The 26,253-nt window shown below is 51.7% G+C and overlaps 1 protein-coding gene across 2 annotated transcripts in view; it reads right to left on the bottom strand.

Annotated features, from left to right (window-relative positions):
- Window positions 1-26,253, bottom strand: part of SFXN5 (sideroflexin 5) — a 92,985-nt gene that overhangs the window by 16,613 nt on the left and 50,119 nt on the right. For both annotated transcript variants that reach the window (XM_041715551.2, XM_072927816.1), the window contains 4 exons: window positions 20,373-20,463; window positions 16,291-16,406; window positions 14,036-14,121; window positions 4,017-4,134 (listed from right to left, as the gene is read on the bottom strand). In XM_041715551.2, coding sequence (XP_041571485.1) covers window positions 4,017-4,134; window positions 14,036-14,121; window positions 16,291-16,406; window positions 20,373-20,463 — 411 coding nt within the window. The remainder of the gene's footprint in view (window positions 1-4,016; window positions 4,135-14,035; window positions 14,122-16,290; window positions 16,407-20,372; window positions 20,464-26,253) is intronic.

Below are 26,253 nucleotides of genomic sequence, written 5' to 3'. Positions count from 1 at the left end.
AGAACGTTTCTCAGCAGCTCCAGTGTGAGTATTCCCAAGGATCCATGGTTTCATGGCTGATACGAGCAGTTTATTTTTATAACCTTCTCTTTAAAGCCATAATATCCAGAAACGAGCTGTGATTCTGCAGAAATCCAAGTGGAATTTCATCCCTGCAAAACCCAGGGCTTGGCTAGGCTGGATATGGGCCCAAAAAAGGCTCAGGGTGCATTCACCTTCCCAGCACGTGGAGGTTGCTCACCTCCAGAATTGCCTTTCCCTGACTCTGTTTGCAGCCAGAGCTGAGCTCTGATTTCACTGGAGTTGTTGTAACACAGGAGCAACTCCGGAGCAGCTACAGCTGATGGGACAAGGTGGCTCCATTAATTCATTAAACCTTGAGCAAGGCTTCAGTTCTGCTGGAAAACCAATTGAGAGTTGAGCCCCGTTAGGAGAGAGGATCAAAGGTGGCCACACAAACTCCTGGCCCAAAACAACCACTCAGTGACACACCAGCCTCTGTGTTTGCTCCTGACTCACAAAAGGTCGTGAGGGGTGATTGAGGGCAGAACCTGGCTCACCCAGAATCCCTGCAGGGCTTGCTGCTCACACCACAGCCATGTTTTTGGAACAGAACACGTCTCTTACCCCTTGCTGCTGATTTGCTCCCCACAGCGCTGGGTACAACAGCAGGTCCTGTCCTGCTGTGCCCCTGACCGAGGCCGTGGGAAAAGCAAAGACATTCCCACAGAGATCAGTGCTTAAGCACCTCTAAATTCCTCATCTGACAGGACAGAATCACGGAATCACTCAGGTTGGAAAACACTCCCAGGCTGTCAAGCCCAGCCACTGAAGTTCAGGGTCTGGTGATGAGTGCCCAAAAATCCACAGGTTTTGAGGAACACTTCCCGCAAATCACTTGGATTTCCCATCCAGAACTGGATCCAGAGGGATTTTCCAGGTAAACCACTCACTTTGCTCCCTTGAGCATCCCCACAGAAACCTCCAAAGAGATTTTGGAGGACGGGGGGAATGTCCTGTGTAAACACTCACACGTTCATAGAAAGTGCAAACATAATGGGAAAATAGGCTGGGAGAGCTGGGAATGTTCCCCTGGAGAAGGGAAAAATCCCGGGAATGCTCAGAGTCCCTGGAGGGACTCCAGGAGATCTGGAGAGGGACTGGGGACAAGGGACAGAGGGACAGGAGCCAGGGAATGGCTCCCACTGGGAAAGGGGAGCTTGGGCTGGGATCTTGGCAAGGAATTCCTGGCTGGGCTGGAATTCCCAGATTTGCTGTGGCTGCCTCTGGATCCCTGGCAGTGCCCAAGGCCAGGTTGGACACTGGAGCTGGGAGCTCCTGGGGCAGTGGGAGGTGTCCCTGAACATGGAATGGGGTGGGAATGGGGTGGGATTTAGGGTCCCTCCTGATCCCCACCAGTCTGGGCTTCTGAGACTGATCAGCCCCGGCTGCCTGTGGAGCCCTGACCCCGGGGCGTGAGCAGATGTGGGATCCAGCTGTGAGGGGCCTCATCCCGTGCAGCAGAGCTGGATGCCACGGGCAGAGCTCAGGCAGGCTCTGGGAGGCTCCTTCTCCCTGGCAGGGCGCGTGGGCAGCGCTCGTCATCCCGTCTGAGCCCTGATCAGAGCTGATTCATGTCTGCGCTGCTGGAACAGCTCGGCTGCCTTCAGAAGGGCGCTCCCACTTCCAGGACTGCCTGGAGCCTGCAATCCCAACATCCCCGGAGGAAAACCTGGCCTGAATCTTCCCTGAGGGTTAGAATTCATTCAGCTGCTAAAATCAACGAGATTTTCCCTGCTGGGATATCAGACACTGCACAGGAGAAGTTATCTGTCACTCAGAAAGGCACAATTCCAGTGGGAGGTGTCCCTGGTCATGGCAGGAAACGAGAGCGTCTTTAGGGTCCTTCCAACCCAACCCAACCATTTTAGAATTCCAGGATTTTGGAAGAACAGTGGCAATGTCTCCTTTGGGATAACTGAGGTTGGTGGTACCTGCTGTGGTCTTGGCTCCCCTGATTATCCTGAAAGATTTTTCCTGGAAATAGGGAGGAAATTGGAAATTTCCAGGAAAGTTGCGCCAGGGAAGGCTTAAACTGGATATTCAGGAGCAGGAAGGAATTCTTCCTGGAAAGGGTGGTCAGGGATTGGAAGGTGCTGCCCGGGCAGGGGTGCAGTCCCCATCCCTGCAGGGATTTCAAAGCCCCGTGGCCGTGACGCCCGGGGCCAGGGTCAGTGGTGGCCCTGGCAGTGCTGGGGGAACAGTTGGGCTGGCTGATCTCAGCGGGCTTTTCCAGCCTTAACAGCGCTCAGATTCCCTGGAAGAGGAGCAGAAGGGATGCTGTGTGCCCCAGCCTCCTTCCCACGGGCAGGCTGGACGTGCTCCAGGCTCTACCTTGAGCAGACCTGGCACCGCTCCTCAGCCTTTCCCCAGCCCAGCCCCGGAACAGAACTGGGATCAGGCACAGAGCTGATGGCCTGGAGCTGAGGCTGAGCTCCTGCCAAAAGCCCTGCCAGGCTCTGGGGATGCTCAGAGCCCAGGAGAGGCAGGGAAATCACATTGCTCCTGCAACTGGGGCTTGTGCAGCTTCTGACTGCAATGCTGTGTCTGCTCCTGATGGAAGGCCTCCAAAAACGATGTTGACTAATTAGAAAAAGTTTAAGGAAGAGCCATATGAATCATTAAAGCTTCAGCAAACACGTCTTTTAGCAAGAGGCTCCAAGACTGAGATAAATTCAGGTTTTTAGAGAGAAGGGACAGTTTTCTCTCAGCCTGGAGACGGCAAGAAGGACAACAGAGAATTCCCAACGTGTTTGTCAGTCAGCACACAAGTGTACAGCAAGATTCCCTGGCTGGGAGTCATGGATAAACCCATCCAGGCTGACAAAATAAGAATTCACGTGCAGACAGTGATAAAAATTCCTGATCCAGCTGACAGGAGAAGAACCTTGTGAGACAGTCCTTGTTTGACAGAGGTTTTCTCCCTTAGGCATAGAGACCTTCTCTGGAAATGCACAGATTTACAGCCAGGAAAAGCTCCAATCACCAAAATTAAAGACTTAAAATAAGCCCACCCAAGCAATTTGTTCAAATAAATTGGTCTGAGTGACTGCATTGGTCATTCCCTGTTTCCTTGGTTGGTTTTCCTTTGTTCACCCCCAGGCTGGGCCTTCCCAGGAGATGAAAAAGCAAAAACCTTCAGAGAGGCTCTGGGGAAGAACATCCCCTTCCAATGGGTGTTCCAGGCTCTTGGCCTCATGGACAGAGCTTGGATTCCATATTTTAACTCCAAGGAAACCCCAGTGTGAGGGAGAGGGGCCTTCCCCTGCCTGTGCTGGTGAAGCTGTGCTGTTCAGGAGAGGAATATTCACAGAAGTCACAGAACCACCAGGTTGGAAGAGACCTTCAGGACCACCGAGTCCAGCCCAGCCCCAGCACCTCACCTCAGCCCTGGCACCCAGTGCCACATCCAGGCTTTGTTAAACACACCAGGGATGGGGACTCCCCCACCTCCCCGGGCAGCCACTCCAGAACTTTATCACCTTTCTGGAAATAACTTTTTCCTGATTTCCAGCCTGAGTTTCCCTCGGTGCAGCTTGAGGCTGTGACCTCTGGCTCTGTCAGTGCCTGGAGAAAGAGCCCAAGCCCAGCTGGGCACAGGCACCTTTCAGGAGCTGTGGGGAGGGCTGGGGTCACCCTGAGTCTCCTTTTCTCCAGGCTGAGCACCCCCAGCTCCCTCAGCCGTTCCTCACAGGGTTTGTGCTCCCAGCCCCTATCCAGCCTCGCTGCCCCTCTGGATGAGCTCAAACATCTCCAAGTCCTCCCCAAACTGAGGGGTCAGCACTGGCACAGCACTGGAGGTGTGCCCTCACCAGTGCCCCGCGCCAGGGCAGAAACCAGCTCAGTCCAGGAACGGAGGAGGACCCACAGGACCACCACAGGAGCAGGGCAGGCACCCAGGAAGGCGACGAGGCCGTGGTTTGTCCCCCCGTGAGAGCCCCCGGGGCCGCACTGACCTCGGACATCTGCGGGAAGAGGCTGATGGCCAGGGGCAGCGCCAGGCCAAAGGCAGCGAGGCACACGAGGCTTTGGACCGGGAGAACCATCCGGGGACGGGACCTCAGGAGCGAAGTTCTGCAAGGGAAAGGGCAGAGTGAGAGCCTGAGTGAGGTGCAGGGCTGCAGGAGGCTCCAAAATGCAGTTTAGTGTACCCAGGATGTTACAGCAGCCGTGGGTGACAGGGCCATGCCTACAGCTGCCAGCTCCAGCTGCAGGCAGGCCTGGGGACTCTTTACTTTTGGTTACAACACATTACATACTTTTCTTTGCTGAGCATCTTAACACATAACAACAATCAACAGCTTTTCTATGACCTGCAGCCTGTCATAACTACCACCATTACCATATTGTGGTCATTACTGTCCAACCACATTAGTTACTACGCTACGGTTTAAGCTCAAAGTTCTTTTTCAGTTTTCTTGCCATGGAAAATTCTCAGACCTTTTTTCTACTTGCCACATCGGCAACTGGAAAAAAAGAAAAAGGCTATATAAATCAACACCAGGACAGGGAGTTTTATTGGAATGTTCAGTGTGTGTGAGCAATGTGAGAGGGAGTGGATTTGCTGCTGGGTTATTGAGGACACAGAGAGCAGCTGGAGCTGGAGCAGGGCAGGTTTAGGTTGGATTTTAGGGAAAGGTTCTTCCCCAGAGGGTGCTGGCACTGCCCAGGCTCCCCAGGGAATGGGCACCGAGGCTGCCAGAGCTCCAGGAGCCTTTGGACAGCGCTGCCAGGGGTGCCCAGGGTGGGATTTTGGGGGTCTGGGCAGGGACAGGGGTGGAGCTGGGTGATCCCTGTGGATCCAGCTCAGGACATTCCTCCCCCTGGCTGAGACCTGCCTTCATCTCCAGGAGCTTGGGGAGACGTGAGCAGAGCAAACACCAGAGTTGAACTCCTCCAGGATCTCAGCTCCTCGCTAATAAGCTCTCGAGACAGAGTTGATCCTATCAATTTGTGCTGTGAAAATCAAACTTCTGTTCTCCAACGCTGAGCTGCTCGGTGCTGCACAGAGCACGACTGCGTCTCAGAGACTCCCAGAGGAGCCTGCAAGGCTTGGTCCTGGCAGGAGAGCAGGTCACCTGTGCCAGCAGGACAGCACGTCACCTGTGCAAGGAGGAGAGCAGGTCACCTGTGCCAGCAGGACAGCAGGTCACCTGTCCAAGGAGGACAGCAGGTCACCTGTGCCAGCAGGACAGCAGGTGACCAGTCTGAGCAGGGAAAATGACCTGTCCAAGAAGGAAAAGTCACCTGTCCAAGCAGGAAACATGACTTGTCCCAGCAGGACAGCAGGTGAAATGTCCCAGCAGGGAAGGTGGCCTGTCCCAGGAGGACAGCAGGTCACCTGTCTGAGCAGGAGAGCAGGCTATCTGTCCCAGGAGGAGAGCAGGTCACTTATCCAAGCAGGACAGCAGGTCACCTGTCCCTGAGGGAAGGTGGCCCATCCCTGAGGGAAGGTGGCCTGTCCCAGCAGGAAAGGTGACCCATCCAAGCAGGAAAGGTGGCCTGTCCCAGCAGGAAAGGTGACCTATCCCTGAGGGAAGGTGGCCTGTCCCTGAGGGAAGGTGGCCTGTCCCAGAGGGAAGGTGACCCATTCAAGCAGGGAAGGTGACCTGTCCCTGAGGGAAGGTGGCCTGTCCCTGAGGGAAGGTGGCCTGTCCCTGCAGAGAAGGTGGCCTGTCCCTGAGGGAAGGTGGCCTGTCCCTGAGGGAAGGTGGCCTGTCCCTGAGAGAAGGTGGCCTGTCCCAGAGGGAAGCTGACCCATCCAAGCAGGAAAGGTGGCCTGTCCCTGAGGGAAGGTGGCCTGTCCCTGCAGCCTCGCAGCGTCCCTGCTCACACCCTGTAACACCTGTCCCATGCCAGGACTGCCGTGGATGAGCTGTGATCATCCCTGGATGCGCAGGGGCAGCTCCTGGAGCTGTTTTTTGTCCTGCTGAAGCTGCTGTGATCCGTGGCAGCCCTGCTGGGACAATCCCAGCAGCAGCAGCCTCGCAGCCTCCCCGGGGCTCAGTTTAGAGCCAAGGCATCGCTGCTGACACCACCCCTGACATCTTAATTTGGAACTGCACCCTCTGCAATTACTGCCCTGTCGGGGACCTTATAATCACCCAAGTAAGACCTCGACCAATTTAAAACGATCCCGGTCCAGCCCCCAGGTGTGACTTCCAGGGGTGCTTCCAGCCCAGGCCAGTTCAAATTACAAGGGCCGACCTCCTAATTAGGAAGAGTTATGGCTCGATTTAAAAAGGAGAGCAGACTAATTAACACATGTAGTGTAATGTCTTAATTAGGATTCAGATCGGAGAATTTGTGTGGTTCAGAATAAATGACTCATAATGAGCCAAGAGGTCCAGTTTTCTCCTGTCCCTGGGATCCCTGCTCCCGACACCGAGCTGGGGAGGAAGGGGAGTTAAATATTGCATTTTGTGAGCTGTCAGCTGCACTGCAAATCCCTCTTTGCACCCATTAACCCCCCATTGGAGGGGAGTGATGAGGAGCTCCCAGAGGGTTTCGCTGCAGAGGATCAGCACAGATTGAAAATAAATTAATAAAATAAAACATCCATGTGGAAATAAAATTAATATCCACGTGGTGAAGAGGGATTTTGTTCACACCACTGGCCTGCGTGCTCTGCCAAAGGGTTGGGTCGGGGAATGGGGAGGTCTGGACCTTCAGAGCCCCTGACAGCCCAACTCTGGCATCTCCTGGAGCCTAAAACCTCAACCTTGCTCCCAGGGTGAGTAAGGTTGTGAGGGAGGTCACCCAGCCCAACCTCCCTGCTCGCGCAGGGTCCCCTGGAGCACAGAATTCAGGATTGTGTCCAATCTGAGTATCTCAAAAGATACTCAAAATAGAATTAGAACTGAATAAAATAGAATAAAAACGGAATTAAACCAGAAAATAGAATAAAAACTGAATTAGTGAACATCTCCAGAGATGCTCAAAAAGCAGAGGAAGGAGCCTGACTTATTCACAAGAGCAAACCCCATCCCACCCCACCATAACCCTGTGGAAATATCGGTGTTGTTTCACAGGAGAACAGGAGTTTTAGGGACCTCACCCCATGCACAGGACAGGAGCAGCTCTGGAATTAAACCCTGGCTCAGATTATTCAAGAAGGGGTAGGAAAGTTTGCACCAAGAGGTCTCCCCCTGGAAATCTGCAGGAGGACAAGAGAATTGTGGAATCATGGAATGGTTTGTGTTGGAAGGGACCTTAAAGCCCATCAGGGACACCTCCCACTGTCCCAGGCTGCCCCAATCCCCAGTGTCCAACCTGGCCTTGGGCACTGCCAGGGATCCATGGGCAGCCACAGCAAATCTGGGAATTCCAGCCCAGCCCCTCCCCACCCTCCCAGCCAGGAATTCCTTGCCAAGATCTGATCCAAACCTCCTCTCCCTCAGCTTGAGACCATCTCCCCTTGTCCTTCCAGTCCCTGCTCTTGGGGAAAATCCCTCTCCAGCCTTTCCCAAGCCCCCTTTAACATGTTCATTTGACTGTCCCCAGTTTCACAACCCAACACTTTTGCTCTATCTCGTTGGCACAACTGCTCCACGTCTGTCCCCTGACCTTCGGAGGGCAAAGAACTGGAAATTTTGCAACTCTTCCCTCCCCCTCTTTCTCTTTTTCTTCAAGCTTTGTTCCTTTACCCCTTCAAACCCCTCAATGCCTCTTCCTCCCGCGATTTCCCTTTACAACTGTGGAGGTTTTGGTGGGGATTTTGTGCTGATCAGAGCCGAGAGAGGCAGGGAGAGGCTGGGGATGTTCAGCTCCGGAGGCAGCCGAGCCCGCGGCTCCCGTGTCCGTAGGTACCAACACACAGACAGTGCATCTGCTGCACAGAGACAGAGTGTTGGAGCTCTTGTAAATACACCTTCATTCAACTTTCATCACAGTGTTCATTAGTGGTTTAAATTTTGCATAATTTGGCAGCTGCCTCTGGCGTTTTTCAGGAGGTGCTGTAATTTATTCCATATGGAAGTCAGGCGCTGCACTCCGAAGGAGTTATCGGGTGCACTGAACCAGGGCTGTATTTGTCTGGGAGGAGGTGTCAGATGCTAAACTAAACATGACAGGAGTGAACCCAAGTCTCCCAGCTGACAGATTCTGTGGGGTTTAGATGGTGTTTGCTATAAACAGGTTCAGAGGCAGCGCAGACACCGCGAGACGCCGGCGCTGCCGCGGGGAGCGCCGGGACCCTGAGGGACCCTGAGGGATCCTGAGGGACCCTGAGGGACCCTGAGGGACCCTGAGGGACCCTGAGGGATCCTGAGGGACCCTGAGGGACCCTGAGGGATCCTGAGGGATCCTGAGGGATTCTGAGGGACCCTGAGGGACCCCGAGGGATCCTGAGGGATCCTGAGGGACCCTGAGGGACCCTGAAGGACCCTGAGGGATCCTGAGGGACCCTGAGTGATCCTGAGGGACCCTGAGGGATCCTGAGGGACTCTGAGGGACCCTGAGGGATCCTGAGGGACCCTGAGGGACCCTGAGGGATCCTGAGGGATCCTGAGGGACCCTGAGGGATCCTGAGGGACCCTGAGGGACCCTGAGGGATCCTGAGGGACTCTGAGGGACCCTGAGGGATCCTGAGGGATCCTGAGGGACCCTGAGGGACCCCAGACTCTCACAACACCCCCCTGATGCACCAAGGAAGTTTGGGATCCCCAGATCCCCGTCCTGCTGAGCCTGTCTGGTCTCTCTGCTCTGTTCCCCAGATTTTCTCACCCGTTTTGGGTCATTTTGGGAAATCTGAGCTCTGCCAGCGACCAGCAGCTCTGCTGGCCCACCCAGCCAGGCCACCACTGTCCTCACCCCGCAGCTCCAGCCCTGAGCCCCTCCAGAGGACACAGCAGATGCCAAAGGAGGGAGGCTGGGGGTTTTTGTGCTTGATTGACACCATTAACGGAGCAGTTTCCGTGTTTACTCTGGGAACAGCCCCAGCAGTTGAAGGTGTCACTGCTGGCAGCTGCTGAGCCCAAACAAACTTCACTGAGGGCCGGTCTGGACGGGCCTTCGGAGGAAAAGCACCTGTGGGAACGTCCTGCACTCACTGGCAGGGGAATATCTCCAGGAAAAGCCCACGGACACGAGGGCCAGGGAGGCCTCCTGCCCCACCCCAGCTCTGCAGTGACGAACAAGGCTCAAGCAGAGGAAAATGCTCTTCCAGCACCACACAGCACTGGCCAGCCCCCAGGAAAATCCATTTTTCCTGGTGCCACTGAGTCAGCTCAGCCAGAGCTGCTCTGCAGTGTGGATCCAGACTGAGAGCATCCTGGTTTTATGGGATTTACAGGAAAACAGCCCTGGGAACTGCTGCACGAGGAGGGTTTGGAGATGAAGAAGAGCAGAAATGCTCCTCTTCTGTGGACACAACCGTTCTGCTCCCATTTCTCCCTCAGCTCCTGCCCATTGCCAGCTTTGTCTCTTCCACAGACACTGCCCAGACAGCTCCAAGGCCTTCTCCAGTGCATCCTGACATTCCCGAGCTCTTGAAACCTTCTCAGCCCTGCCCTGTGCTTCAGACCCTCTGAAAGGTCTCTGAGGGGCACAGAGGAGGTTTAAGGTTGCAAGAAGAGCTCAGGTTCCTCACTCTCTGCTCCGAGATCCCCCAAAGTGTCCCCAGCAGGTGCTGGTGATGGACTGAGCTCCTCCAACTCTTGGCCAGACCACAGGAGACAAAAATTTGTGCTCTCCCACCACAGAGCTCAGCCTGAGGCTGCATTAGAGCTGGCCAGCCCCACGCAAACCAGCTGCAGCCCTGCAGGGAGCTGCACCAGGGCTGCTGGACAGGCCTTGCGCGGTGGCTGGGAGCAAACAGCTCCAGCTCCCAAATTTCATCCTAACAACCAAACAAAGGATTCCCAGAATAAAGGGAATAAGGGACACGGGGATGAAGAGCCTGACTTCCCGCAGTGGATACTGGTGTCCCCACATCTGTGTGACACGGAGGCACCACAGAATTCCCACTGTCGGTTGCCCTCATCCCTCAGACACCGCCCAACCAATATTTTTCCGCATCGGAAGTTGCCAGCGCGGATATTATTTATAAAACCTCAATGGGAATACATCTGCACGGAATAACTGACACCGTGTTCCCTGCGTGGCATATGCAGGCTGAAAATAAACATTGGTTCTATATGTTCACTGCTCCAGCAGAGCGTCCAAGCAGCAGGAAATGCATGAAACATGGGGAAGAATGGGAGCGCGGCAGTGGGAGGGAACATGGAATTGCTTGGAGAGCAGAGAGGCGGCCCCGGGAGTTAAAATACACAGCAGGCAAAGAGACGAGAGGAGCCAAGAGAGCTGAAAAAAATGGCACAAGAGACGAGAGAGGCAGCTGGGGGAGTTAAAACATGCAGATGGAGAGATGGCTGGGAGAGAGGAAAGACCTGGATCCGAGCGGAGAGACGGCGGCCGGGAACTGGCCACTTAAAATAAACCTTGGGAGCAGCGAGGTGCAGAGGAGCTGGGGAGAATTCCTGGGATCTGGAACCTGCTGGGGGCAGGGGCTGGGCCCTGGAGGGGTGGGAGTCCCACCCAGCTGAGCACCATCCCCACCTGCACCCAGAATCACACCGGGCATGGGAACCGTCCCTTCCTTTCCATATCCCAGATTCAAACTACTCAGAGGGGTCACTCCCTTCCTTCCCACAATCCCAAATGCAAATCCATTGGAGGAATTCTTCGTTTGTTCGTTCATTCGTTCGTTCGTTCGTTCGTTCGTTCCTTCCTTCCTTCCTTCCTTCCTTCCTTCCTTCCTTCCTTCCTTCCTTCCTTCCTTCCTTCCTTCCTTCCCCACTTTCCCAAATTCAAAATACTTGGAGGAGTCACTCCCTTCCCCACAACCCCAAATATAAATCCATTGGAAGAATCATCCCCTCCTTCCCAAAATCCCAAATGTAAATCCATTGGAAGAATCATCCCCTCCTTCCCACAATCCCAAATGTAAATCCATTGGAAGAATCATCCCCTCCTTCCCAAAATCCCAAATGTAAATCCATTGGAAGAATCATCCCCTCCTTCCCACAATCCCAAATGTAAATCCATTGGAAGAATCATCCCCTCCTTCCCACAATCCCAAATGTAAATCCATTGAAGGAATTGTTCCCTTCCTTCCCCACATCCCAAATTCTAAGGACTGGGAGGAATTGTCCCCTCCTTCCCACAATCCCAAATGCAAATCCATTGGAAGATCCAGATTGTGGCTCCTGATCCCAGAGCGACACCTTCATCCTTCCCATTTACAGCCCTGTAGGGATTTCTATAAATAAATGGATAATGCCTGCCTGGATCTCACCATTAAAACCACCCTCCTCAAGCTCAAATCCTGCTACATTTATAAAGTTACACTTTCCCCAAATGCTCCAAAGGTTTGGTTTTTTTTCCCCAAAATGAGCTTCCAGCTCTGACTGAGCCCTTTAGGAAGCAGTTTTAAGATCTGGGAGTGAACTTCAGATCCCCCAGGCACAGACAGGATGTTCCCATGTCCCAGGGCTGCTCCAGAGCTGCCACCACCTCCAGCAGCGTGGCTGAGCCACACCTCGCTCACTCCCCATCCCTGCTGCTTCTCACTCCCAGCCTTCCAGGAATCCGAGGATATCTGATGGAAAACGAAGCAGGCACAAAGCTCCGGGCAGAATTCAGGCAGGCAAAAGCAGAGCCCGGATATTTTTATACCCACGGAGTTTTGTGGCAGTGAGAAGGAAAATTTTCTCTCACAAACGTGAATTAAAGCTTTCAATAAGTTAAAATGATGATTTTTTTTTTTTTTGAGGGCAATCTCCTCTAAGTTCACAGATAAAACCAGTTTTTGTAGGGCCTGCACTGAGCACAGGTGCATTCAGAAAAACTTGTATCAATCCGAGGATTTATGATGCCCCGAGGACAAAGAAATTATTTATTGGGTTTTTTTTTTTTTGCTGCAAAGGATGGAGAAAATTTCACCATCAGTTTTATTTTCTCCCCAGGTGCCAATCCAGTTTTACTGACAGGTTTACTTCAGTTTGGAGATGGCCCAGGATGGGCCCTCAGTGTGTCCTGCTGGAGACAATAATTTATTAATTTAGAGAGGAAAAATTTTCTACAAATTTCTCCAAATTTTTTTGCACATAAAGGATTTTATCTGTGGATACCCAGCAATAAAATCATTTCAAGCAATAAAATAATTTCTCCTGGATGTTGATTTTTGTTGGATGGTTAGATGGGGACCAGTTAAACCAGTGGGAACACAGAAAACCACCTCAGTGCAAAGCCTCAGTCCTACACACGACTTGGAGTAAGCCCTGAGTTAATTACTCCAGAGTAAGGCACAACCACTCCCAGGCACTTCCCAGCAGATCCTGCAGGTAAATCCTGGCTTGGAGACCGTGTGGGTGACAAAGGACTCGGAGCAGGGAAGAGGCTGCAGAGATTTTGTCCAGAAGGAGAATGAAATAAAAGCCAAGGGGGGCTGGAATCTGCCCCTCCTTGGAATGAGATGGTCTTTAAGATGTCTTCCTACCCAAACAATTCCATGATTCCATGATAATGAACACCAGCCAAGCCCTTTTAATGTTTCCTAAAACTCAGGGACAGTTTTCCACTGAATTCAGGGGGTTTTGTCTCACACTGACCTTCCACGAGGGGTTATTCAAACTGCTGGGCTGTCAGGGATGAGTTAAAATAATCACCTCAATATAAAACTTCAACAAGGCAGACATTGCCCCTAAATGATGGGAAGTGGAGATGTAATAATAAAAAAATAAATATGTTTGGTGGATGAAATGTGAGGGGGGACCTTGTGGCTCTGCACAGCTCCTGCCAGGAGGGGACAGCCGGGGGGTCGGGCTGGGAACAGGGACAGGGACAGGACACAGGGAATGGGATGGATTTGGGGAGAATTCCTTCATGGAAAGGGTTGTTCAGCATTGAAAGGGGCTGCTCAGGGCAGGGCTGGAGTCCCCATCCCTGGGGGCATTTCAAAGCCTGTGGGAAATGGATTTATAGAAAATTTTCAAAGCCTGTGGGAAATGGACTTATAGAAAATTCTCAAAGCCTCACAGGAGGCTCACACAGTGTACATCTATGTGCAAACCTTGAGATAAGAAATGCTGACTTAGAAATGCCATGGAGTAAGAGAGAAATTGTTGAGAGAGAAATTAAACTAGAAACAAGTTTCAAAAGATAACCTTATAAAAAAGACTAGATACTTTAGAGAAATAGAAATATGAAAGATACATTGTAGTAAAACACACAAAGGGTAATTTCAAATAATTAGCTTTAAAACATTTACAACATAGTGGAGCTAAAGCTAATAAGCCAAGAAACACTTGCAGTGTATTATAATTAATAAACAGTTGGCTTCTCATTGGACTAAGATAACTTATAACATCTGTATTTTCTCACCCTTCACATGAGACTAAAAATAAAATAAAAGTTTTTAAAACCCCATCTCTAAACCAGAATAAAACATAATCCAACAAAAGCCTTGTGGATGTGACCCTTGGGGACATAGAACAGCAGTGGTAGTACTGGGGATGGTTGGACTAGATGACCTTGGAGGACCTTTCCAACCATTCCATGATTCAATTAAATACATGGACTAGATGACCTTGGAGGTCCTTTCCAACCCAAACCATTCCATGATTCCATGAAATGGCTGGACTCGATGACCTTGGAGGACCTTTCCAACCCAGACCATTCCACAATTCCATTAAATGGCTGGACTCTATGACCATGGAGGACCTTTCCAACCATGTCATGATTCCATTAAATGGTTGGACTTGATGACCTTGGAGGACCTTTCCAACCCAAATAAAATGGTTGGACTCGATGACCTTGGAACCTTTCCAACCCAAACCATTCCACGATTCCATTAAACAGATGGACTCGAAGACCTTGGAGGACCTTTCCAACCCAAAGCATTCCATGATGCCATAAAATATCCAAGCCTGGCACCCTCTGAGGCTCCTCCCTCCCTTCCCCTGGGCAGACTCACTTCTCCAGCACGGACATGATGATGGGAGGTAGAACCAGTATAGGCATGGGCAGGACCACTCTGGTCAGGGCTGTTTCCAGCAGGGCCTGCAGAGCAAACACAAACAAACACATCCAGACATCCCAAACAACCCCAGGAGGGACCTGCCGGGCTCGGGTGGCTCTGCTGATGGCTCTGAGCTGTCATCCCAGAGTCTGCAGCAGCTGATCGACCTCAAATCAGTAGAGAATTGGGAAATCAGGCCGGGATAATGATTCTCTAAGCTCACTCTAAAAGTAGGTTCAGCTGCCATCTACAGAGGGCCAAACTGCCAAGCCAAAGCACTTGAATCCTTTTTGATGCAGAAAAGATCTGGGTTTATGGTCAATCATCCCATCCTAGCAGGGCTGGAGCTTGGCCAGAGCCCCAACTCCAATTGGTGGGTGCCACTGATGGGGATGAGATGGGAATTTTTTCCCCAAAATGAGCTTTCAGCTCTGACTGAGCCCTTTAGGAAGCAGTTTGAAGATCTGGGAGTGAACTTCAGATCCCTCAGGCACAGACAGGGACATTCCCGTGTCCCAGGGCTGCCCCAGAGCTGCCACCACCTCCAGCAGCGTGGCCGAGACACACCTCACTCACTCCCCATGGGATGAGAGCAGTGTCACTTATGTCACTGGTGGGAATGGGAGGGAATCACTGGTGGGAATGGGATGGGAATCACTGGTGGGAGTGAGATGGGAATCACTGGTGGGAATGGGAGGGAATCACTGGTGGGAACGAGATGGGAATCACTGGTGGGAATGGGAGGAAATCACTGGTGGGAATGGGAGGGAATCACTGGTGGGAATGGGATGGGAATCACTGGTGGGAATGAGATGGGAATCACTTGTGGGAATGGGATGGGAATAAGCAACCAAAGCAGAATTTGGATTTATTGAGGCCCAGAGATCTTCCAGGGCCTGAAGGGGCTCCAGGAGAGCTGGAGAGGGACTGGGGACAAGGGACAGAGGGACAGGAGCCAGGGAATGGTTCCCACTGGGAAAGGGGAGCTTGGGCTGGGATCTTGGCAAGGAATTCCTGGCTGGGAGGGTGGGGAGGGGCTGGGCTGGAATTCCCAGATTTGCTGTGGCTGCCCCAGGATCCCTGGCAGTGCCCAAGGCCAGGTTGGACACTGGGGCTGGGAGCAGCCTGGGACAGTGGGAGGTGTCCCTGCCCATGGCAGAGGTAGCACTGGATGGGATTTAAGGTCCCTTCCACCCAAATATTCCATGATTTTATGTCACAACCAACCCTCACACAGGGACAGCTGTGTCACACTGAGGATCTGCCACGTTTCACATGACAAAAACCAGGATTAACCTATCCAGGAAGAAGCACTGGGATTGGATGGCAGCTGAGCAGAAGTTCCCAGAACTCCCAGATTTTATGCTGAAGCTCCACCTACATCGCTCTCACAGCGCCTTCACTTTAAATCTTCATTTTCTCTTTCAACCATCAGGATGGAGAGGGGAAGGCGGGTCCTGGAGCCAGTTAATGGAAGTGAGGAAAACTGGCTCCAAGAAGTGTCTCTGAGCCCTTCACCAGATTGTTTTAATCCCCCTGTTAACCAACAATATGGAGAGGAATTCGAGATCTCCCCGTTCCTGCCGAGGACTGCAGAGCTGTACATTAATTGCTGTCTCTGGAGTGCCTTGGACAGAAGGAGGGAGGGAAATGCCAAGCATTATATTATTAACTCCTGTGCCTGGGCGTGTGCTCAGCACAGCTTCACATCTCACTGAGAGCCCACTTGGAAACAACAGCTCAGGGGATGCTCAGGAGCCAGAACTGCACCCGGGGATGGCAAGGGAACAATTCCAGGCAGATGGCACAGAGTGGGTTACGGGGAAAGCAAACCGCCTGTTCACGAGGTTAAAAACATCTGGCTGCCCTCAGACAGCTTTGGGTGCAGTTTTTAGTGCAGGTTTGGCTGGGAAGGGTTGAAAAGCTGCTCAGCTCCGAGCCCGAGTCCTCCTCATCTGGGAAAAGGTGTGAGGGATCTTTTCTGGGTATCCCACAAGGAATTTCCGTGGAAGCACCAGGCACAGGATCTGTCCTGTCACTGTGCCCTTCCAAAGCACCAGGGCCAGTCCCCAAACCTCCCTGCAGGACACAACCCCATGTTCTCTGCATCTCCTCCCTTCCCAGCTCCTAAAGCCATGGATTGCAGAGGCTGTGGGATGTGCTGGGCCTGGAATCAGCTGTGTCCCAGCTCTCCCAGCTCCCGTACTCACGTGTTTGGCAGCGACTCTGGAAGAGCCGACAATGTTCCCATTATTGTCCAACACATCGATTCCTTCCTCCAGCTCCGTGTGCCTCATCAGGACCACGTTGCAGATGTTGGCACTGGCTGAGGAGGAGAAAGGCAGGAGGATCAGCCCTGCTCAGTCCCACTGGCAGCTTCTGTTCAGCCCCCCAGATCTCCTTCCCTCAATCTGCTGAGGCAAATTGCTCCAATCCCCAAAAAAAGATGCAATTCTCAAGGAGAACAATAACCAATTTTTTTTCCTCTGGGGCAACAAGGGAAGGTCTAGCGCAAGATGTCCTTGCCTGTGGTTGGAACTAGATGGTCTTTAGGTCCTTTCCAGCCCAAACCATTCCATGATTTCACACATTTTAGGGGGAAAATGACTCCATCCACCAGGACCTTTTAATCCCTCTCTCTTGCCCAGCCTGTGGCTTTTGAGGCCTCGAGGTGACCCCAAATTCTGTCTCGAGTCTGACCAAGAGCTGGGGTTGAGCACCACCCTCCCACGTGCAGCCCCTCCCCTCGCCCAGGCACTTCCCAACTTCTCCCAGAGAAAAGCTGCTCATTCCCACAAAACTTTTGGGCTGATCAAGTGGCATTTTCCAGCACCCCCCACACCACATTTCCCTGCAAACTTTCCACCCAGAACTGAGACAAACCCACTGTTGCTGCAAGTACCAGTGCCTTCCAAAAATGTGTTTCTGCACTGCTTGATGGGTTAATATTCGCTAATTAATCTCAATTCATGTCATATAACAAATGTCTAATTTTTTGAGGGTGGTGGGTGGGTGAGCCCTCTCCGAAGGCAGCTCTGTGCAATCAAGGATGATTTGTGGTGACAAATGCTCCTTCCACTCGAGAGGGAGAGGAACACACACACACGCACACTCTGTCTCTCTCTTTAATATTCCAACTACCAGACCACTCTTCCCATCTATCAAAATACCCGTGTCCCCAACCCTTCAGCTCCCGAGTCCCAGATAAAAAACAAAACAAGGCCTTTCATTCAAAGAAAGTTTAGCCCCTGGGTTTTTTCATTTCCAACACTCGCCCGCCCCGTCCTTCTCGCTGTCAATCAAAACTGAGCGGATCAAACAGAGCTGCTTTGGCCAGGGATGCCCTGGCACAGGGTTCCTGACAGACTCAGGGTGGGGTGGCCAGCCCTGACGTTCCCAAGATGCTTTTGCAAGGCTCTGGATTCCCTGACCTGGTCCCAAACCCAAGAGCTGCTTGCAGCCCGTCTGTCTGAGAGGAGCCGCTCACGTACCCGCTCCCCTTCTGCTTCCTGAGAGAGCAGAAACGCTGCTAATTATGGCTAAACTTGGATTTCATGGACGTCTCCAATGCACGAGGGTGGGGGGCGAGAAATAAATAAATATATGCACAGACAAAGTCATCTGCAGGATTTGGGAAGAAATTGTGATAATGGAAAGTGTGGCTGTGAAAGCACCCTGAGGAAACTGGGCTCGGGCTCCAAACCAAGGCACCACCCCACTCCTGGGTGTTTGTAGGGATTGTTTTCTATCCCAGGGTGCTTTCCACACTCTAAATCTGTCCTTGGGCATCACCTAAACACAACAATTTTAACCACATACACAAAAAAAAGCCCAAGGAGAAGAAATCCTTCCTCCCTCCTTCTCTCCATTGAGGATCTTTCCATCAGCTTCAATTTCCTTCAGATCGGGTTTGGGATGGGATTTTTGGGGTTTTCTCAGGATTTTTAGCCATGAACATCTCCAGTATAAAGCACACCCTCACCAGTGACACCCTGGCCTTGGGGCCAGCTGTTCACACCCAGTTCTGGGGCAGAAATGGTGAATTGGGTTCCTTGAACTCCTCTGGGTACTGAGATCCTTCCCCTCCTCACCTCTGAGAAGGGATCCAGCCCCTCCCTGCTCAAACTCAGGCTCCAAGACCTCCTTCCCTTCCCTGCTTTTCCATGGAACCCCACAGATGCCCCAACCCCGATCCCAGACCCTTTTCCAGTGGGGCAGCCCCTGGCTCTGCAGGCCTTGGTCACCTCCAGGAGCTGCTCCCCTGGGTTGCTTTCCTGCACCCACCCCCTGCTCCTGGGCGGGATTTTTTGGACAATTTGGGGTTTTCAGCTGCTAGAAATTAACCTTGGAGGGGGGTGAGGGCAGGGCCTGACCCAGCAGTGCTGGTGTTAAAGGTGTCCTCCATGCAGAGCTGCTGCAGGTGGGCGCTCACTGACTGCAAACGCAGCCTTCACGTGGCCTGGAGAGGACACAGACCTCTCTGAGGGCACCAAGACCTCCTCCAGTACCCATCCCAGCTTCCCAGAGCTCCGGGGAGTCCTCAGGAACATCCCTGCTGGAGTTTGGGCTGCCTTCCACCCCAGCAGCAGCTGTAACTTGGATGGGACCCTCAAGCTTGGATGTCCCTCCAGTTTTCCAGCTGCCCCCACCAGCACAGCTCTGGCGGTCAGTGCAGAGGGAGGCAAGGAAGGGATGGGGAAAACTCTTTAATTTCACAGCATCACAGAGTTATTAAGGATGAAAAAGACCTCTAAATCCAACCATCACTGCCAGATCCACCACAACCCTAAACCCCATCCCTGATGACCACATCTGTGGGGTTTTTGGAGCAACAGCTTTACCCCAGTGTTTGCCTTTTCATGTAGAAATAGAGAATTTCTGCCTTTCTGCTGGGGGCTGGAGGTTCAAAAGGAATTGGGAGACACATCTTAATTAAGGTTTTGTCCAGGTCTGCAAACCACAAACCAGCAATTAGCGGGAGGATCCCTGATGTCCTGGCTCATAACGAAGCACGACAAATAAAACATTAGCTGGAGAATTAATTACAGGCTAAACAAATTAATTATGTGTCCTCAATCAATGCCAATACAAACAACTTTGTGTGAAAGCAGATCAACCCTGCAGCAAGGATTTCCTGAGTCTTTGACTCAAACACCTCTCAGAGCTGCCTCCTGGGGCTGGAACTCATCCCTCGTATTCTCCTGGTTATAAAAACCCAAGGAAAGCTGAATCCCCCTAAAACAGATCCCAGAAAGGTCCCAGGAAAACAACAACAATGCCCACAGAGCCCTGGTGTACAAAGAAAATGCTCAGTGCAACCCCCAGAGCACAATCCCTGCCCCTCTGCTCTGCAGGGAGGGCAGGCAGATGCTTTTGTGGCAGAAAAGAGGGGAAAAAAATCCAGCAGCTCAGGGATTGAGGGCTGGAGGGACACACAACCAGTTCTCTGCTAAAAAAGGAGCAGAAATGCCAAAGAAAGTGAGAGCAGCACAGGGGAAAAGGGGCTCAGGAGAGCTCTGAGGATGTGGCACTTGCACAGCAAAGGAAAAACCTGAAAGGAAAATTTGGCATTATACGGCTCAAAAAAGAACGTGGAACAGGGAGAAAACCCCATTTTTTAGTGATTTCCTCCATGCCGGGGCAATTTTTCCACCACCTTTGTAAATAAACAAGCTTACACAAAAAAAAATTACCCCAAAGCCACCGGTGATTTCTCCAGGGCTAAAATAACTCAGCACCCGCTGGAGGTTGGAAGCAGAGGCCCAGCAAAGGCTGAGTGCAGAGCCCTCAAACACAGGGCTGATAAAACCCCAATAAAATGGTCCACCGAGCCAGCAGCAGCCTCAGTTCTGCACACACCCGGGGCTGCTCTCAACCAGTGGCTCTCAGAAATCTGCACATTCGGAGCAGAACCATTTCTTTGCATTTTATTGCAAAATAACCACAATGCTGCTGCTTATTGGAAGATTTGACACAGCTCAACCCAGATCTGGCAATTGGAATGCTCTCAGGTTGGAATGGTCGAGGAGCACTCAGTGCTGGTCACTTCTGAAGCTGCCTCAGAGTGCCAAGTGCAGCTGAAAAGCCCGAGGAGCCTTCACCAGCAGCTTTGCAGCATTTTTCTGCTGAAATTCTGCTTTGCAGAGTCCCATCCCTGCCTGCCCCAGCTCAGGGAGCACCACTGAGGGGACACGAGCAGGAAGGGAGGAGCTGTGTCCATCCCAGTGGCTTCTGGCCAGCTGCAGGTTTGCAACCACCTATTGGAATACAAAGAAAAGGAATTTTTCCTTACCAACAGCAGGGAATGGCACGAACCTCTGGATCAGGAGCCGAGTGGCCGGGGTAAACTTGTTTGCTCTCTGGATCAGAACATTAAGGCCCACCTTGGAATGGAGAAAAACAAACCAGAGCAGCAGAGAGTTAATGACCAGGAGCAGGGTAGATGGCACACTTTGGGGTCCCTCCCCATGAAAAGGCATTGGGAACTAAACCTCCCCCAGCTGCAGGGTTTGGCTGTGTTGGGCTCAACCCTTTAGTCAATACAAGGTTAAATCCAATTGTTGAGCTTAAAACAAGGGTTGAACTCAACCTTTGGGCTTAAATCAAGAGTTGAACCCAACTTTTCGGTTTAAATGAAGGATTAAACCAAATTCCTAGGTTTAAATGAAGGATTGAACCCAACTCTTGGGTTTAGACAAAGGGTTGAACCCAGCTCTTGGGTTTAAATGAAGGGTTGAACCAAACTCTTGGGTTTAAATGAAGGATTGAACCCAACTCTTGGGTTTAAATGAAGGACTGAACCAAACTCTTGGGCTTAAATGAAGGATTAAACCAAACCCCTTGGTTTAAATGAAAGATTGAACCAAACTCCTGGGTTTAAATGAAGGACTGAACCCAACTCTTGGGTTTAAATGAAGGGTTGAACCCAACAGTTTGGTTTATCCAAAGTGCTGAACTCATCCACTGGATTGAACCAAACCATGGGTTTAAATGAAGGGTTGAACCCAACTCTTGGGTTTAAATTAAGGGTTGAACCTATCTTGGGTTTATATGAAGTGTTGAACCCAACCATTGGATGGAACCCAAACATTTGGTATAAATTAAGGATTGAAACCAACCCTTGGGCTTAAACCAACTCTTGGGTTTATAAGAAAGGATGTACCAAACCACTGGGTTCAAATGAAGGGTTGAACTGTTGGGTTTAAATGAAGAGTTGAACCCATCACTGGGTTTAAGTCAAGGACTGAACCCAACTATCAGCTTTACACAAAGCGTTGAACCCAATGGTTGGATTAGACTTGGGTTTAAATGAAGGACTGAACCCAGCTGTTGGGTTTATATGGAAGGATTGAACCCAGCTGTTGGGTTTATATGAAGGACTGAACCCAGCTGTTGGGTTTATATGGAAGGTTGAACCCAGCTGTTGGGTTTATATGAAGGATTGAACCCAACCATTTGGTTTAAACCCTTCCCAGCTAAAAGATAAGCCAGAAACCACTCCAACACCATCCAGTCCTTCTGGAATTGCCCTTGGCTGGATTTTTGCCCAGTTCACCATCATCTCCCCCATCCACCACAAAATCCTTGGGACTGGCAGTCCTCAGCTAGCTGGGACAACCCTAAATTTCAGTGGTTGTGGTGGCCCAACACAATTAATTCCTTCTCCAAGGGTCTCGACTACACAACCCTAGTGCCAACATTTGGGCTGTAAAGTTTATTATAACCATGGATTTATTTTTGTTGCCTTGTCCAACCCTTGAATAATGCAGAGCTCTCCGCAGTTTTTAACGGATCTGGGTCGTTGTGGATGTTCATAGAAACAGCCCAGAGGAGTCACTGCCTCCTTGCATTGATGACGCTGAAAGTTGGGAGAATCTCCATCAAAACTGGCTTTGTGCACACGTGGGGTTAAAAATGAACCAAATCTATTCATGGGGAATGATTTCTGTCTTTAAATCACTCTTCCTCGCAATATTTTCTCTTTTTCATCCCCTGCAAAAAAAAGCCCAAATGCACAAACTAAACCCACCAGCTCCAACCTGGGAATTTTCAGCTGGAAATGGGAGCCTTGAGTAACGTGTGGCCGAAATATATTGAGCCCAAAATGCAGCAAAATTAAGGAAAAAAAATTCAGCCATAACCAAAAAGCTGTCAGGAAACAGCAATTTTTTTTTTTTTTTAATTTTTTTTTTTGGAGGGGGATTTTAAAAAGCAAAGAGAAGCCTGGGAGATCATATTTTGCAGGCTGCTACATTACACTGCACATCCCAGCACATCCCGGCGTGCCGGAGCCTGGGAGGAAGAGGAGGAGAAGCACAAGTGCTGGGTAAGCCCTGCACGAGCACAGGGCTGCTCCTCCAGCCCCAGGAAATATTCCCCAAGGTTTTCACCCAGACCCCCAGCAGGAATTCCTCCTCTTGCCCTCAGCAAACGCAGCCCTGGAGCTGAGTCCAAGAGCCTGTGGTGATTCTGCTTAGTCTGGGCAGCAGTGAGGGCTTGTCTTAAACTTCTTCCCCCTCAAAAATGGCTCAATGATCTCAGTTTTTTTGGTTTTTTTTTAGTTTTCCAATTGTTACAATGAGTATTTTCAAAGTCTGAACACCTCCAGAAACTGTAACACAGTCTAAAATATGTGGCTTTAAGAGAAGTCAGTTTTAAGCCCGGCTTTGCTGGTCTGCCCCATGGATTCAGGTATTTAGTCTGGATGTGGTTAATCCGTGTCCATGACAAATTTTGTTGGGTTTGCAGCAGCCAAAGGAGGATTGGAGGTTTGGTGGAGGATTTGACAATGAAGTGGAAGAGCAGCAGCTTTTGAAAGAGAAAAGCTGAGTCTGGGAGAGCCACCGCTGTGAGGGCAGTGAAATAAAAGCATTTTACTTCCCGATTTAATGTGATGAACTCAGTCCCCACTCACAGCAACCCTCCTGCTGGGAACATGAAATTAAATGTTGCCAGAGAGTAAATCCCATCTCCCAAATCCTCAACACAAGGGCTGGATATAGGAAACTAATGAGGGTTTGTTTTCTACAGTTTGGAAATTGCTCTAGCTGATCTGTGAACACCTTTCCACAGGCCATGAGGTGGGATGAGGGAAAACAGGGCAGGAACTGCTCAACCTCAGGCCACCAAAGCAAAAGGGTCATCAAGGAGATATTAATGAGTTTAATTACCTGGGATTGGCCAAAGGACGCTGTTGAGGCAAATTCATCATTAAAGACCACCCCAGGTTTATTGCTGGGACCATCACCCAGGCACTGCGCAGGATCTGCAGCACTGGTGATGGAAACATGGGACAGAACCAGGGGGGATCCACCCCACCCACCCTGGCACAACCACAGAATCACTGAGGCTGGAAAAGCCCCCCAAGATTGAGTCCAGGCATTCCCAGCACTGCCACCACTGCCCCATGTCCCCAAGGGCCACATCCACAGGGCTGTGAAACCCCCCCAGGGATGGGGACTCCACCCTGCCCTGGGCAGCCTGACAACCTCTTGGTGAAGGAATTCTTCCTGATATCCGACCTGAACCTTCCCTGGCACAGCCTGAAGCTGCTTCCTCCTGTCCCATGCCTCCCTTTGCAGCCCAGCTTCTCCAGGCAACCTGCTCCAGAGTTTGACAGAATTCCAGAATGGTTTGGGTGGGAAGGAACCTTAAAGAACGTCCAAGGCAGGGACACCTCCCACTGTCCTGGGGTGCTCCAAGCCCCAGTGTCCAGCCTGGCCTTGGGCACTGCCAGGGATGAGGAGTTATCCGTGGTGCACATTCCCATCCTGTGACCCAGCTCAATTCCAGCTTTTTCCAATTGCCTGCTTGGCTGAGGTTTCCTCCTCCAGAGCACTCCCTCGGTGGGGCTGAGGGAGCCAGGGGGACACAGGGACACAGGGCTGGACACAGGGACACAGGGCTGGACACAGACACATGAGTGGACACACAGACACCTGGCTGGACACACAGACACACAGCTGGACACACGGACACATAGCTGGACCCAGGGATATGTGACACCAACACTTCCTAACATCCCTTGACACGAAACCAGGATCAAACACCACCAGTGGGAGAGAAACCTCAGCCAGGGCTCTGCTGTGCCTCCAGCAGCACTCTGCCCTTCCTCCTCCCTCCTCCTCCTCGAGTGCCAGGAATTCCTGCCATTTCTGCAGCTCCCCGTTTGTTCAGCAGCAGTTCCCTCAGCAGAATGCTGTGACACCACCGCACTTTGAAGCACAACCATCAGGCACTGTCAGAGACCAACGTTTCTGATTCCTTTTCTTCTCCTTCTTGTCCCTCAAAGTTCTGACCTCGTGTCTACCAAGACACCAATTCTAAAACCACAGGAATTTTTTTTTAATCCCTGGTTTTTTCTGCCTTTTTATGAAGATTTTTGAAGCCTGAGAGATACTTTTGAATGCCTGACATTGGCAATGGCCAAGCTCACACCTCTTAAACCCAGCCTAGAGCAGTAAATCCATCCAAGGACTTATTTTACTTCATGCTGGGAGGGAAGTTTTATAAAATTAAGGAATCTCAGGAGTCCAGCAAGATTAGCTGGTGGATGGCACCACCTAAACATTGCTGAGCCACTCTCCAGACTTCATGGACTGTGCTGGAGAAATCTCCACTGATTTAGGGGATTTAACTCCAGGGCATCCCTGAGCACTGCAGCTGGAGCTGGCTGTTCAAGAGACCTGGAAAGTCAACTTGGAAAGAGGGACTGGCTCCAAAGGAGGTTATCCCTCATCCCCCCAGCCACCAGATTGGATTAGAACTAATTGGATCTGATGAGTCCCATTCAGCCAAGCTGGAGAAAAGAGCATTAGGAGAAGGAAGGAAAAAACTCATTCATTAGGGCTGGGAGGTGAAGATGGAGGCAGAGAGATGGAAAACTGGGCTCTTTCCCAACTGGAGCTTTCCCAAGCCAAGGAGAACAGAATGGAAGAGTCTAAGGGAAGGGAAAGCAATCAGGATCCGAGTGGGGAAGGAACTTAGAGAGGAGCAAGAGTAAGGGAAGGAGGAAACATCACTCCCAAGGCAATTCCAGCAGGGACGACCACAGCAGCCCCACAGCTGGATGCTCCAAGGGAAGAGAATGGCGTAGTCTGGGTCAAGGCTGGAGAAAAGTGGGATTCACGCTGAGAACATGACAAACTTGGTTTGGGAGGTGGTGGAGCAAGGAGGATGAGGGGCCATGCCCCAAACGAGAGGGTGTTGTCTCCTACCAAGTTCTCCATGCACCTGGATCCTGTCCAGAGGCAGCAGCACTCCTGGGATCGTGGGGATGGGCTGGGGCAGAGGGAAAGGAAGGGATGAGAACAAACCTGCTGGAAATGGAGACATCCCTGCGGAATGAGAGAGCAAATGCTGCAGAGAGGCACATGAAGTTTGGGAGGGGACACTCATGGAATCCCAGAGCAAACTGGGTTGGGAGGAACCTTAATCTTCCATCATCCCAGGCTGCTCCAGGCCCATCCAGCCTGGCCTGGGACAGTCCCAGGGATGGGCACCCAGCAAGTGCCAGGTGCTCCTCACTGCAGGGACAGGATGATGATGGGCACTGGAGCTTCCCAGAGAACCCCACGTCCTTGTCCCCCAATGCAGCCAAGTGCCTTTGGGAATGGCTGCTCAGCTCCAGCGATTTCTGGGTCCATGGAGGAACTGCCGGGCTGAGAGATCCAACCCCTCCCTTCTGGGATCTGAGAATGAACAGCGAAAGGGATGCGCAGGAACAGCTTTGGAGCAGAGAGATGCAGACTACAGAGCCAGGCGTTGCTTCATTTCAAACTTAAACTTCATTTAGAACAGAAGCCGGTCACCAGCTCCTCGCATCCCCTGGGATTTTCCCCCTGCTCCATGGAGGAGGGAGCCTGGCCACGCTCCATCCCTCCCGACTTGCTCAGGCCCTGGACATCTCCTGCTGCCCGGAGCAGGACGGAGCGAGGCGCGGGAGGGCTGCAGCTCTCCCGGCTGATGATGGACATCACACCCCATTCACAGGCTGTCAGCGCAGCCTCGCAGACAATTATCGGGAACGGGAGCGGGATTGGAAAAATCCACAGGGGCACCTCCACCTGGAGAGGAGAGCGAGAAGTGGTGTGCGAGAGGGCACGGGGGGAGCGGGGACGGAGGAGCAGCACCGGGACGGGGCAGCCCAGCACGGGAAGGAGTGGGGCTGCTGG

The sequence above is a fragment of the Taeniopygia guttata genome, chromosome 4 (genome assembly GCF_048771995.1).
Source record: "Taeniopygia guttata chromosome 4, bTaeGut7.mat, whole genome shotgun sequence".
In the NCBI taxonomy this organism is placed as follows: domain Eukaryota; kingdom Metazoa; phylum Chordata; class Aves; order Passeriformes; family Estrildidae; genus Taeniopygia; species Taeniopygia guttata.
Note: the sequence above shows the minus strand (reverse complement) of the source record. Positions and strands in the feature narration are given on the sequence as shown.